The 15,617-nt window shown below is 34.2% G+C and overlaps 2 protein-coding genes across 2 annotated transcripts in view; both read left to right on the top strand.

The window, feature by feature from the left end:
• Positions 1-920: 920 nt before the first annotated feature.
• Positions 921-1,526, top strand: LOC149075033 (protein GVQW3-like). Its single transcript, XM_089245994.1, has one exon. It carries the CDS (start codon positions 921-923, stop codon positions 1,524-1,526), a length of 606 nt encoding a protein of 201 aa, XP_089102120.1.
• A 9,897-nt stretch (positions 1,527-11,423) lies between these two features.
• Eip63E (cyclin dependent kinase Eip63E) overlaps positions 11,424-15,617 on the top strand; it is a 123,045-nt gene continuing 118,851 nt past the window's right edge. The window contains exon 1 of the mRNA XM_089246050.1: positions 11,424-11,680. Coding sequence (XP_089102176.1) covers positions 11,641-11,680 — 40 coding nt within the window. The 5' untranslated portion in view covers positions 11,424-11,640. The remainder of the gene's footprint in view (positions 11,681-15,617) is intronic.

Here is a 15,617-nt window from a genome sequence, read left to right as displayed (position 1 = left end):
TTCTGCACTTTCACTTGTCATTAACGTATTATTTTTTTTGATATACTTCAAAATTTAATACCAATCCACTCGGTGCTGCCAAAACGAAATTTTTAGCCCTTCTGGATTTGGCTTCCCTGGTACAAATTATTTGATTGCGCATGTACCTGCCAAGGGTATCATCTGCTTTTCAACAGCAAGACTTTTTTTTGCTGCGAGGTAATGTAAGACACAACTTTTTTTTAACTCTGTACATCATTAGCCTGATTTTGAAAAGTTTGTCTTTCTGTTTCTGTTCATTTGTAACTTGAGTATTATCAAGTACTTTTAGATGGTATCTAAATTGAAAAAAAAAAATCTAGTTATGGCGTTAGTAATAATAGGAACACATTCAGATTTTTCTCAATGCATTCGAACTCTTGGCTAACCTAACCATGACATCAAGATGGTAGGTAGCATTTAAATATATGTTCATATCATTAAATAATATGTTTGAAACGTTTGCTGTGTCTTGGTGGAACCTCATGTTTGTGTATTTGGGGATTTCTTTTAGAAAATTATCATCCCGAAATAGAGAGACTTGGTCTTGGGTTGTCCAGTTCTATCTGTCAGTTGCAGAGTCACCGTTATTCCAGCTGTAATCTTCAAGACGATCAAAACTATGCCACGCAAAAGAAATAAAATAGTAATTAATATAGTGAAGAAGATTTAGAATGAATATGATGTATATGAATATAAAACATCTGACAATAAAGTTCGGTGAATGAAGTCAGAACGGCCGATCTGGCAACACTGGCGAAGCAAAACGCTGCACATGCGTAGCGGCAGGTGTTGACCATCTGCCGCCACCGTTGTTCAGTTGAGCGTCGTTTGTGTTTCGTGAAAGACTTGTTTTACAAAGTGCTTGTTTAGTGCGTTGGTTCTTAACTGAGAACAGGAAAATGAACGAACAAAAGATCAATTTTAAGTTTTGTTTTAAGCTTGGCAAGACACCGAAAGAAACTCACGCGATGCTGGTACGTGTTTATGAAGATCAAGCACTGTCCATGAAGTGTATGTACGAGTGGTTCGCCCATTTTAGAGAAGGCCGGGAAAGTGTTTCTGACAACCCCCGTAGCGGAAGACCTGCGACCTCCGTCAGTGACGAAAACATTGAGATAGTGATGAAAATGATCACGAAAGATCGTCGATTAACTGTGCGCATGATAGCTGATGAACTGCAGATTAACCGTGAATCCGTGCGACAAATCGTTACCCAGAGTTTAGGGATGCGAAAGGCGTGTTGTCGTCTTGTGCCACATCACTTGACTGACGATCAGAAGCAGGCACGTTTACAGGCTTCACAGGATTTTGTCGAAACGGCGGATGCAACACCAAATTTCTTGAACTGTATTGTCACTAAGGAGGAGTCCTGGTGTATCAGGTACGACCCTGAAACGAAACGGCAAAGCATGGAATGGCGTTCTCCTGCATCAACTCGTCGGAAAAAGCTCAGAGCAGAAAAATCACGCATCAAAACGATGCTACTCACGTTTTTTGATAGTTAAAGCATTATCCACATGCCATTATCCAGTGCCTGCTCTCTGCAGAGAGGCTTTTTTCAAAACTTAGCTATGTACTTAATATTATCAAGTAAAGGATCTTCTCATTTTATTGGCACGGGGGTGTTCGTGGAACACAAAAGTTTAAGAACCTCCCCCCCAACGTGCAATTGAAATGTTGAAAGAGTTAAAAATAATCCCAAATGGTTTGACCATCTGTCGCCACCGTTGTTCAGTTGAGCGTCGTTTGTGTTCCGTGAAAGACTTGTTTTACAAAGTGCTTGTTTAGTGCGTTGGTTCTTAACTGAGAACAGGAAAATCCACAAGGAATTTCTACCTGAGGGATCGACGATGAATGCTGCAAGGTACATTGAAATTTTGACCTGTTTCATGAAACGTCTACGCAGGGTACGACCTCAGAACGCACAACAAGGTTCATGGTTTCTTGTTCACGACAATGCTCGCCCTCACACAGCCAATATCGTCAAACAGTTCCTGGCAAAAAAGGGGGGTGGTGCGAATTGAACATCCACCATACTCGCCAGATCTCAATCCTCCAGACTTCTTCCTATTCCCACGACTCAAACTCGCTTTGAAAGGAAAGAGATTTGACGATATTCCCGACATCCAACGAAACGTGACGAGGCTTTTGAACTCCATCCCAAAAGAAGACTTCCTGCAAAGTTACCAGGACATGTATAGGAGATCTCAGCGGTGCATAGTAATGGGAGGTGACTATTTCGAAGGACAGTAAGGTAACTTTCGTTAACATTTCATCTACGTTAATGTTACAGGACTATTCACCGAACTTTATTATCAGAGGTTGTATACTCATCGCCTTTCGCCCTTCTTGGCGATATTTACATAAAAAAAAAAACTTTTCACTCTCTCCTCCTCAGCTTCTCTTCTAGAAACTATAACGATTTCCCTTTTTACCCTGTTTCTTTGTCTTTGCTGTACCTTATCCTTTGTTGCTTGAATGACGTCACTCTAACGCTCTCTAGGACTGATGTCTAAAATTTAAATTTATTCTTGGCCTCTATATTGGCATTCAAAATATTTAAAAAAAGAAAATTTTGAGTGATTTTTACGATGGTTCCGCCAGAATTTTAATATTTTTTAATATTTTTGTGGACATTTAAATGAAGGGGGAATCAGTTGAAATTTTTCCAAAACTTTTTGAAGACGTCGCCATCGGACTCTTTCCTTGCGGGCGAAATACCTGGCGGATACACAGTATTTTCTGATAACATGCCAATGTGTGTGAGAAATCTCAGAATCGGATTTAATACGAAAAAGTCTCAAAGTTCCAAGTATTTCCTCAATTTTATGCCATCCAAGAATGATGTATTCAAGTGTGAAGTAAGAGAAAAACCATGTTATCCAAAGAACCCCTTTTTTAACCATTTTTTATAAAATGTAGCATATCCGCAGAAAAACATGTATTCATATAATAAGCAAACTTCATGCTGTGTTAATTCATGGCAAATGTTTACACATGGAATGAGCATTTCATTATTTGATAATTTTTGTCACACCACGGTCATTGTCTGCGCACGAGGGCTGATCAGACAGGGACCTAAAATTTATTTACGATTCCGAACGGCAGCCTTTTATTTTTATACTTACAGAAAGGTTGGAGCGCTAACCCCTGGATGCGGGACTCCCTGCGGTAGCAATCTTTTTCTGTGGTCATGCCGCCATTTCTGTTGTGCCCCAATGTCAGGAAAGTTTCTGACACTGGGTACACCTCTAAACATCCTTTGCTTCTTTAGGCAAGTAGTATCTTGTCGACTTGGGCTACCTGCTACGCTAAAAACGGACAGCGCCACCACTTGCGGGGAGGCAATAAAAACTCGCGAACCCGACGCGTGGGGATGGTCGTTTCTGATGCAACCCCAGCGCCCCCAGCGACGCGAACAAGAATTATAACGCGTGAAAGAACTGGATTTTCCTATGGGAAATAACCTGGGTTCGTGCAAGAAACGGACAGCGTCACCACGACTCAGTGATGGTAACCTCTTCCAGCAAAATTTCCCTCTCGACTAAATTTTTCCCAAGCATTCTGAAAAATGTGCTGCCATCTAGCGGAGAAAATACGTAGTCAAGTATTTTACATTAGAAAAGTATTGCACTGCATTAATTTCTACTTTTTTCAAAAAATTCTTTTGTTTGATGAACTCGCAAAATTTCCCACTTGGTAAAATTTTGGCCAATTTTTCCCACGAGTTACCATCACTGCCGCGACCAAACTATTGATTTCAAATGATTTCTATGTTATACCCGTAGCTTCTACCACCCCCCGGAACATTTCATCACCCCCCAGGGGGCGTTAACGCCCACGTTGGGAATCACTGATTTAGAGGATCGGGAGGGGGTGTCCAGACGGAGTGCTCGCAGATACTCTAGCAAGCGCCCCGGCCAGGAATCCCCGGTCCTCCCCAGAATGGCCCAACACACACGGGTGAAGGCCTCTGTCCCGGAAAAGACAGACAGAGCCCCGGTTTTGTCTGGTCTGACGATCTGGTCCGGTTCGAGATTCAATAAAACACACTGGGAAGGGTACGTGCATTGCTATGCACGTTCACCGGCAAGCTTCATAGAAATTCTTGGGGCCTCAAGTGGCCCGAATTCTTATAGTTCCACCACCTATGCCGATATGGCATGATATGAAAATTAAGATTGAAAAGAGAAAATGCATGAAATTTTCCCTACGAGACGATTCTCATGGCCACGTTCAATTAAAATTCCATACCAATCAATGTGATGTTACCACATGTTCATGTAATTGTCTCGAGAACGTAAAAAAACATTAAATATATATATCTTGGTTTGTACATCACTGATAATCTAAAATGGAAATCACACACGTAAAACATTTGCATAATAAATTGAGGTTCATGATTTTTAAGTTTCACATCATCTTAAAAATCATGTTAACAGAGTATTCATTAAAAATTTGAACTTTTCGTGGTTTCAGTCACATTTTATGATACCTATACCTATACTAACATTTACTGTCTACATTACGGCGTACACCGATGACATTTACGAATATCATAGCTAGCACTTGGAAACATGGAATTTTTTCTGTTGCCCTCTGGAGAGAGAGGACAACAAATTTATAATTGGAAGTTACAGGACAAGGGGACCGTATAAAAATTTAGATTTTTTTTAATTCTGTGGCTCACTATGTTTTCACTCTCAAAACTGGTACTGAGTAATTTTTGAACGCCCTTTCGAGCATTTTTTAAATTGGAATCATGCCTCTACGACAGACGGTTGGTGAGATAAAAGCAGCATTAGCACTTACAGAACATCCCTGTATAATTTTTTTTACCATAATAGAGACATATATGATAAGTATTTTTGTAATTTTTATAGTTAATTTCATGGTTTTATATATTTTTGCGCTGTCGGATATTACTGTTGGAACATCCGCTGTACTAGCGACATTGCCATCTGCTCGACTGTAAATCTCATGGATATCAGCGTACTCCTCGTTCGTGTAGTCAGCCATCACGATACTCATTGAAACAGACAACTAACTGCTACACGTGCTTACTACCGCAATAGCACTAATTTACTTCGTTTGCAGCGCATGATCCTACCCCAGCGCATGCGTTTCGCGACGCTGCTTACGTTGAATATGGTGAGCGGACGAACGCATTCAGCGATCAACAAACATCCATTTTTCGACCCCTCTGGACTCGCATTTTTCGCGATTTTCACCCTCTCAACGTGGTTTGCGACACCAGGCCTGTCATTTTGGGGGGGGGGGGGCGCCACTCCCCGGCTTTTGAAAATACGCTAAAAATGGTATATATATGGTATATATATATATATATATATATATACAAATATATATATATATAAACATACATTGAGTTCATGTTCTTTGCCCCCCCCTGGAAAAGTTGAAATCACGGCCCTGTGCGAGACCATGTTCTATTGCAATTTTTGTTCCTCTTCATGCCTACTAACAACCCTCTGGGTTTGTCGGCCCAGGAACAGTACACCCGGCAAAAAATTATTAAATATATTTTTGTATTTTTTCATTTTTTCCCTAATTTTATAATATTTAGTTATGTGTATACAGCTGCCTTGGGCGCTATACTCTGGCTATTGAAATGTTTCAATTTTAAATTTCTCAACACATTTTTTAAATTCAGTATTCTTTTTGAATGCAAGTTATATATATATATATATTTTGCTCTGCTAATTCAACTCGAATTTATATTGTGATTATTATGTGTGTTTTGAATTTTTACTTTTCCATCATCAAATGTACAGTATGTATCAGTTTTATAAAGTTCTTATAATTATAACCCACGGGATGGGCCATTACCTGCCTCTTGGGAAATAGTATACATTATGTGTGAATTTAGATCTAATAAATATGAAAAAAAAGTCAAAACTGCGGTTGAAGTGACCGCTCGGTAGCTCTAGGTAGAAGTATGTTTTTAAACATCACAACGGAATGACTTGAAATTGTCCATTCGACGAATTAAGAAATACCGAAAAGAGGAAAATTTCCAAATTTTGAAAAATAGAGTTGAAAAGGCGATCAAGTTTGGCGGCAAATGTGAAAAGCAGTCAGAATGAGAGCGTTCTAGTGTAAAACCGATATTTCACATTCTTGATTATTTTTCTGAGGCCATCTTGACCATCACTGAACGTAATAACACCTCCGTCTCGATTTAATGACTTTTTTGGACTACTTCATATCTTGAGAGTTGTTATATTATTGATGAAATACAGCTGCTGTTGAGCCGTCCTCACCCTCTCGAAGCTGTATCGGATTTCTAGCTCGAGGGTAGAGAGAATAAAGCCAATGTCAGCGGCGAAAGAAACCTCATGTATTTTTCATATGTTTGGAGGACAGAGATAACACATCTTCAAACACATCTTCTCCCGCACCCTTATGTGTCACGCATTTCTCCACCTTCCGGATACACATTTGGCCACTAAATCCAACACATGTGTCCAGATTATGTTACTCTCCAAAGACAATGACGTATACGTTTCTCTTGATAATCATTCAATAAAACGCCTCGTCTTCTTATTTGATGAGAAATATATCCCTGGCTCTTGAAACATTGATATCTTCTGAACGAATTGTGCTAAAAACACCATAAAAATATTAAAATTAAATCCATTTTGTGTTCTTTACAAAGTACGTAACTTCAGTTCTCCGTGTGGATTTTAGAAAATTCTATAAGTGTTTGAATCAGGAGTGTACAAAATTTTCAGTCCATTTGCCAGATATGCGATAGTTCTGTTGCTCGCAGGCCGGACACATATTTAAAGGGTCACCACATGACTCGAACTTCACGAGTGAAGGTTAATTTAATTATTACGATCATTTTCATGACATAAATTATTGCCTTTGACAATTTTTTTTTTTGGCTGAAATTGGTTATTTCTCTTACATCTGACAAGTTTTTTTGGGGGATGATTGGTAACTATACTTGCCTTTGACAATTTTTGTGGTTGCAATTGGCAACTTTACTTGCTTTTGATAGTTTTTGTGGTGGTAATTCGCAATTTTACTTTCCTAAGATAATGTTTTTGGCTCGTTTACTACTTTACCGCACAACAACTCCGGCCACATCGCTGCACGCAATTTACTACTATTTACAAGTTGGATTGGAAATGAAGGTGCCATCTATGGGTGGTCACCTCAAGCTCGTTAGGGAAAATATCTAATTCATATTCTTCCCCAGTTCGAACTTGGAACCTGACGACAACCTTCACGGTGATAGACGAGCATCTCATCACCACGTCACTCGGGCGCAATTTTTTCGGCTGTAATTGAATAATTAATCTGAATGTTTCTAAGTAAAATAGATTTTATTGGTGCAGTCAAATTCGCCGTAACGACCTCGGTTGTAACGATACGTCGTCTATAACGTCATTAATTGGTGGTCCCGACTGATTCACATACAGTGGTAGTGAGCTTTGCTATAGACAAAACGCAACGACTCCGGATGTAACGACAGTTACGTTTTCTCAAAAAAAAAAAAAATAATGATGCAATTAGAGCTCATCGGGAGCATACCCGTCTGTTGTTCACTTTATTCCACTTTATTTCCCGTTTCCCTCTCTCTTCCCACAACTTTTTCACTAAAATATGGTCCTCCCAATCAAAATACTACTACCACTACTACCAAACCACACATGCACCTTAAAATCACCTTCCTCTGCGAAAATATCTCCAATAAATTGGTTCATGTTCGGATGTGCGCATACGTGTTGTGAACCTAAAGTGAAGTTTGTTACTGTGTAAATACTTGTTATGTGTAGTGCTGCCATCTGCCATCAATTTCCTAAGTATGAGTGAAGTGCAATGATTGAATAATTATAACGTTGCAGGCCTGTTGCTCTCTGTGGCGAGACTTTTTAATTGGGAGATCTGCTAAAAAGTCAAAATAATGCAAAAACCACAAATACAATCAAAATACTACAAAAACTTCGTGTATAGTATTTGATTGTGTATCTGATTATATTTTTAAGTAAGGTTAACGGTTCGTTCGGTCGGACGGACTCAAGCCAGATCATGACTTTTAACCAATTTGACCAGTTCTTTTTACATACACTACACATTCATGCAAACACATATCTATCTATAAACATAGACACATTTTCTTCCTCGCAGGTCTTCTTGGCTAGTTTTTATGTCGGCAGTTGGCCCTTACGGGCTGGGAATCGGCTCAAAGTTCAATTCTGGTCTGGTTCGGTCGGACGGACTCTAACGCTTAATTCTTTATAAATTCTCAAAAAAAAAAGAAATGCATTAACAACAATTATGATAAAATAGCACGACATCAATGAAATTGAATAAAAATTGATTAAAAATAAAGGAAAGTACTCTCGGTTCATAAAATGACAGAAAAGATTTCAGTTCCTATCATAAATACGTGGGTTATAAATTGTTTTAAAAATTTAAAATTTAATTTTGGATAACATTGAGTCGATGAAATCTTAATATTTTTCATCATTTTATGACCTCTGAACAGTTTTCCTTTATTTTGAATCATTTTCTATTCAATCATATTGATTTCACGCAATTTCATCATACGCACAAGCTGTTGTTAATGAATTCTTTTTTGAGAATTTGTAAACAAATTAAGTATTAGAGATACGAAAAATTTCGTACTAGCATAGGATAGCCTGCACAATCAAATGTATTTGGTGAAGTATTGAAACAAATCAATGGATAAATAATATTTTAAATAATAATTTTCCTAAAAAAACCAGTTTTTTACCATGTTAAAATGTAGGAGACCCCTCGACCAGAATATTTCTTTTGAGGAAAATAAATCGATTCATTGCGATAAATCAATCCGAAATTCGCATCACATTTAAACGTCACAATAATTAATTCTAAATTAATGAAGAGATAATAAAAGAGGAAATATATTTATAATTGGAGAGTTATTCCCGAATTCTTAATTAAAAATCTGTCGTTTGTTCTTCTTTTCTACGAATATATAATTCCTTTACTAATTAAGCCTCAAGATAAATGGAATGTCTTCTCAATAATCTTTACAGTAACTTTTTCCCAGAAAGACGTTTTCGGTGACAGCTTCACTGGAGAAGGATAAGGAAAATATTTCTGTTTTAAAAGCTCATTTGTCTTCCGGGAAAATGCGAAAATTTTCTGGAAAATTCTCTCGAATGTTGGTTTAAATCGAGGGATTTTCATCGCGATTTCCATCAATTTGCTATCGTTGAGAATTTATTCTGAAAAATCCCACTCGTTATAAATGAATTTGATTACTTGTTTGGGGTAGAGTTTTCCCCGCGTGTGTATCTGAATTTATCACTATATCTGTATTTTTCGAATAACAATGAATTTTTCAAGTGCCATTTCCTTTATTTAAATCAAATATCATGGAAAATATTTGTTAAAATCAGCTGAAATCTCTGTATGATAAAGAGTACTTGAATTGATCTGGAAAATATGCTTCTACATTTCAATAATATAAATCTTCTACATTTCAATAATATAAATCTTCTACATTTCAATAATATAAATCTTCTACATTTCAATAATATAAATCTTCTACATTTCAATAATATAAATCTTCTACATTTCAATAATATAAATCTTCTACATTTCAATAATATAAATCTTCTACATTTCAATAATATAAATCTTCTACATTTCAATAATATAAATCTTCTACATTTCAATAATATAAATCTTCTACATTTCAATAATATAAATCTTCTACATTTCAATAATATAATTACTCTATGTATTTATTAATATAAACTTGCTATGTATTTATTAATATAAACTTGCTATGTATTTATTAATATAAACTTGCTATGTATTTATTAATATAAACTTGCTATGTATTTATTAATATAAACTTGCTATGTATTTATTAATATAAACTTGCTATGTATTTATTAATATAAACTTGCTATGTATTTAATGAATATAAACTTGCTATGTATTTAATGAATATAAACTTTCTATGTATTTAATAACATAATTCTTCTATGTGTTTCAATAATATAATTCTTCTATGTATTCAATAATATACTTCTTCAATGTATGCTTGCCCGGTATGCAAGAGGGCCTGGGTGTCGGGTCATGTAAACGAGTGTTTGAATAATTTTTTAAAAATTAAATACTTTTTTGAACGTAAGTTTTTAATTAAAAAATTTATGAAATTTTTAAAAAAATCCTGTAATTGGAAGTTCATCTATTGGAATCATTTAACCAATTACTTTTTTTTGAATATAAATCAATTTTCTCAATCTTATTTCATTGAATCAATTTTTCAAAACCCAAGTAAATTTTGTGAATTATTTTTATATTACATCTATTTTCTGTAAATAGATATAGAAATAGACATTGATATATTAATTGAAAATAATTTTTTTGGGTTGATTTTTTCAAGTATTTTAATTGAAATTATTATTTTTTAGTTCTTTAACTAACAATGTTATTTTATTTTTTTCTAATTCGGAATCTGACATATTTATATTTAAATGAAATTTCTCATTGTAAATGAATGATTTCTGAATTTATTTCTAAAATTTTTTTAATAACATAATGAACAACACTTTTCATCAGTTAGTTACAAAAAAAATCCCATTGTACTTATTATTACATAATCATTCAATTTAGAATTTTTTCAAACGTGAAATTACATTTCAAAACATCATTTCGAAAACGATGTATTTTTAAAAATATTTCAGATGAAAGAATTATTTTTATCAATCAGTAAATTTTGGTCAATTAATTTTTCTCTAATATATAAAAAAAAGTTCCTCCATTAGTATTTCTGAGTTTTGATTTAATAATTACAATTTATAAGTTTATACTAAAATTTAAAATTGTATAATCTTTCATAAACTTTCTTAGAGTTTCATGCTACTGATCATTCCATAATCATTCATTTTAGAACTTTTCCTAAGTTTATTTTTCCAGTTTTAAAACAACTTCATTGGAGAAACGGTCTCTACATTTATCCGATAAATATAATTTTTACTAATTCATAAATTTTTCCTAATTTAGTTTTCCATAATTTAATAAAAAAAATTCCTCAATTAATATTTCTCATTTTTTATTAGATATTCATCATTTAGGTTGTATTTAAATATTTTTATGCTTTTCGAAATTTAGATATTTTAATGAACTTCATCGGAAAAGAAAAAGTCAATACTAATATAAAATTTATCATAAATTTTATCAGTTTAAATGGATCAAGATTTCCTTTCGCTCATTAATAAACCAGTCGCAAAATTCGATAACAATGATTCGTGACGATTTTCCCTGTTGAAAGCGGGGTAACGGGAAGCTGAGCCTTCCATGTGCATGTTTCTTCTGTGCGTCGACAGGTGGCGCTGTGATTTCCCCACACGAGCTCCCTCTTCTCTAGGTTTTCCTGTGAAATCGCCTTTCCACTAGGATACTCACGGAAAAGGAGTATCCAGCCGCCTTCGTCGTCCATTCCAGTGTTCAGTGTGCGTGTATATGTGAGTGTGTGTGAATGTGTCGTACTCTGTTTTAGTGTGTGTTGTTTATTATCTATTTGTTTGTTTTTTTGTCCAAAGATTTTTCCTTCATTCTTGTACGCGTACTTTGTTTGCCACAAGCATGGCTGTGGAGGCCAATAGTTGGCTGGAGAGTAAACAGGGTAAGTCTAAAATATTATTATCCTCATATATCTAAAAACAGAAACTTGCGAGATCTCAAAACGCGTTTTCGAATACGTGGATACTTCCTAGAAAACTGTAAATTATAAATTTATATTGAGGGGATTCAAGGCGGGAGAGATATCATATTTCTAGACGGTATTGATGTTTCCGGGTTTATAATGTTGGCTGAGGAGAAAAAGAGAAGATTTAATTCTGAGAAGTTTCGAAAGATTTCAATTGATGTGTGGAGCTTTTGAGTGGAGACGATGCGGATATTACATAAAACGTGTTTGTATATATTAAATCATTTGTTGACCTTCATTGATCCAAAGGTCGAGGATCGGGGGTAAATGGAGGCGTCAACTGTTGCTCTGAAGTTGACATTTTAGAGGGTATTGACCGAATTCGGCGGTGATGATGTCGCACCGTGGAGTGTGACATGATTCCGCAATTGACTAATTTACTTATTCTGGGGGACTTTGAAGAAATGAAACCACAACTTCTCCTACCGAAAATCTCGATTATCTTGAAAAAATTTAGTTTTTTTTCTAGTTTTTTGCTTACAGTATATATATTATCCAATATAGTAAAATTTATAACCTTCAAATAATCGCACTCAGCTTGAAAATTCTATTTAAAAAATTTATTAACGCATTTTTGTTTTTCCTTTTCAATGAAAATTTGTCACGTATTCGAAAATTATTTTACGGATACGAAACATTTTAACACTAGACAGTTATTATGATAAATTATTTTATCCAAAAATCTCTACAGTGTTTGGATGCACAAAAAATTTTAAAGAAAACATTTTTTTTTTAAAATTTTGTATTTATTTAAAAAAATAAAAACGTTCGTGAATAATAATTCCTAAATAGAAGTAATTTTTATCCATTCACGATTGAATTTGAATTCATTCCTATTTGATTTTTGATGCATATGTTATTAATTTGTGACATTATGCTAATCAGTGTTTGATAATTCAAGACAATGCGATGCAGTATATATATATATATACACATACAAATATATGTACAAAATATATACAAATATATATATATATATATATATATATATACATAATTTTTTTTTACATAAGAAAATAGCGGAGTTTGCGTAAAATATTTCGAAACAAATCGCATTAAAACCTATTCATTACTTATTTTTTTATTCCGATTTTTATAATTACAAAATCATGGTTGTCTACGGGAAATGAAATCTTCACACTTGTTAGTATCAAATAATATAACATATAATCATCTATAGTGTACTTAGTGTTTGTTTCTCGTCAGAAGCCGGTACTCAAAATGTTGTCCCTTGCGAATCAAATTTCATTCAATTTCCCCAAATTTTAAAGAAAACATTTTTTTTTAAATTTTGTATTTATTTAAAAAATTAAAAACGTTCGCGAATAATAATTCCAAAATAGAAGTAATTTTTCATACATTCACGATTGAATATGAATTCATTCCCATTTGACTTTTGATGCATATGTTATTAATTTGTGACATTATGCTAATCAGTGTCAGCCACTTGTCTTCCCTGCCACCTCGTTGGGCATTTTGCCTGTTGTGGCGTTGTATTTGTATTTGTATAAATTTAACACACTTGTTTTAAACAAGGGAGCTAATCAGCTATTTATAAATACATCAATGTTTACTGTATAAGAATTATTTTTTTGGTTAAAAAGGCCAAAAACTTGTCATTTTGCACCAGTTTTTTATCTTTTATTTCTTTTTTCGCGCATACCTTTAGGCACATCTTGAAATGCATGCTTATAAATGTTTGCGTGTCGTTAGAAACAGAATAAAAAAATATGAATTTATTTTATACGAATAGGGAACGCATGTGGGAACAAATATAGCTCATTTCAGTTTTACATTTATTTTTCAATGCATTATTCATTGCAAGCATAAAATTTTTCCTAAATAATTTGATTAGAAACACCAAAATGCAATTATTGTAGGCGCGTGTTTAGACTATTTGTATGAAAACACATTTTAGCTGAAAATATTTAAGAAATATAATTTTTTTTTCATTTTGAACGTCCCTTGTGCCCTTAAATCCTTCTTTTTTAAATAACAAAAAAGGAACAAAGTTTTATTTTACCATGATGAATATCGATTGTCGAATTGATTTACATTGAAACAAATAGTTTTAAGAAAATTCCTTTCTATAAGTATGAATGACAATCCCACATTTTTTAAATGGAAAAATGATCGCAAAGGGCACTCTAGTAATACACCGGCTGTTACACTATAGCAGGGGGTTCATAACCTTTTTCAGCCGCGACCCAAAATCAACAACAAGATCAGCATTGCGACCCATGGGGACGGTCTGTTCTTCGAAATTAGTAAAACCAGTGACGTATGAGCGTATCTATAACATGACTGTAATTAGATTTCTACGACCCATCTCGTAAGCCCCGTTGAATCAAGTTTGGGTCGTGACAGTCCTTGACTGTAAGTGGATTTCTGGAAGACCCTGTGAATCAAGTTTGGGTCTTGATCCATAGCTCGAAAATTTCTGGCTTTAAGTGAATTTGTACTACTCATTTCGGAAACCCCGTGATCAAGCTTGGATCTTGTACCATTGCTCACAAAAATCCCTGGCTGCAAGTGGCTTGTGCAACCCATCTCGCTAGACCCTGTGAATTAGGCTCGGGTCATGAGATCTATAGCTCAGAAACCCTTGACTGTTAGCAGATTCGTACGACGACCTTCTTGAAAGCCGCAGAGAATCAGAAGGGGCGGAACACCCATAGCTCAAAAACCCCTGGCTGTTAGTGGATTTGAACGACCCATCGTGGAAACTCCTACGACGAAAACCTGGATCGCGACTGATAGGTTAAGAACCCCATCATTATAGGCATATATAAAATACCATAATTTATTACAATACAAATGAAATTCTATATAATAATTATGCAAAATATGCAAGTTAACATTGTTGACTATGTTTTGAAAGATAGAAAAAGAAATTAAACAGAAAAGAAAAAATCGTAATATTCAGTCTTTAATTAGTTTCCTGTTTCAAAAAAATAATACATAATTGATATATCTTGGAAAATTATTATTTTTAATCAAAATGACTTAAAAAAAACTAAAGTTGCCAATTTAGAATTTTTGTGATGTGATTTAATGTTTTAATATTCAAAGATGATAATAATAAAAACAAACTGAAGAGCTTTTCAAAATTATTTTTCCATTTCTTATCTATTTTCATTTTCATATAAATTCATATTTCTTTTCCCTTTTCCAAAACTTTTGAAATAAACATTTATATACTACGGTAAATGTAATAAATGCGGTTATTATACATAGTGACCGATTATTATGCATACTTACCAAGCATTTTGGTAAATTTGATAAATTTCTTCAACTTTCTTTCACTTTTGCCCGTGATTATGTATAGTACCCAAGCGTCGCGTCGTTGGTAAACACGATAAATCGTATTATATGATATATGCCATACAACATAATTCATACATGCTTTGTACCATCATAACGAGGTACGATCGTAAAATTTGTTATCGGAGTCAGACTATATTCATCACAGATATTAGACTCAAATAGAATTTTTTTCATATTTATAAATTCACCAATTACACTAGGGTATTATACATAATCACAGATGAAAGCTATCAATTTCAAGTAGCTATCAAATTTACCAACGACGTTTAGGTATTATGCATACTCTGTAGTTTTAGTATTTATCAAATTTACCAAGAGCGCTTTGGTGTTATGCATAATCTCCGGTAAAAGTGATAAATTTATGAAACTTACCAAGACGATTGATAGGTATACACAACTGGTTTTTATGTATAATAACTGATTTATCACATTTACCGTAACATATACGTGTCAAAATTTATTTTTCAAATCACTAAAAATTATATTTTTTTCAATCTTTGGTGATCCACTGAATTATTCCTTTGTT

The sequence above is a fragment of the Pholcus phalangioides genome, unplaced genomic scaffold (assembly GCF_987345545.1).
Source record: "Pholcus phalangioides strain wild (caught in Gottingen) unplaced genomic scaffold, Ppha-v1.0 ptg000016l_1, whole genome shotgun sequence".
In the NCBI taxonomy this organism is placed as follows: Eukaryota; Metazoa; Arthropoda; class Arachnida; order Araneae; family Pholcidae; genus Pholcus; species Pholcus phalangioides.
The sequence above is the reverse complement of the archived record's forward strand: the minus strand, read 5'-3'. Positions and strand labels throughout refer to the sequence as shown.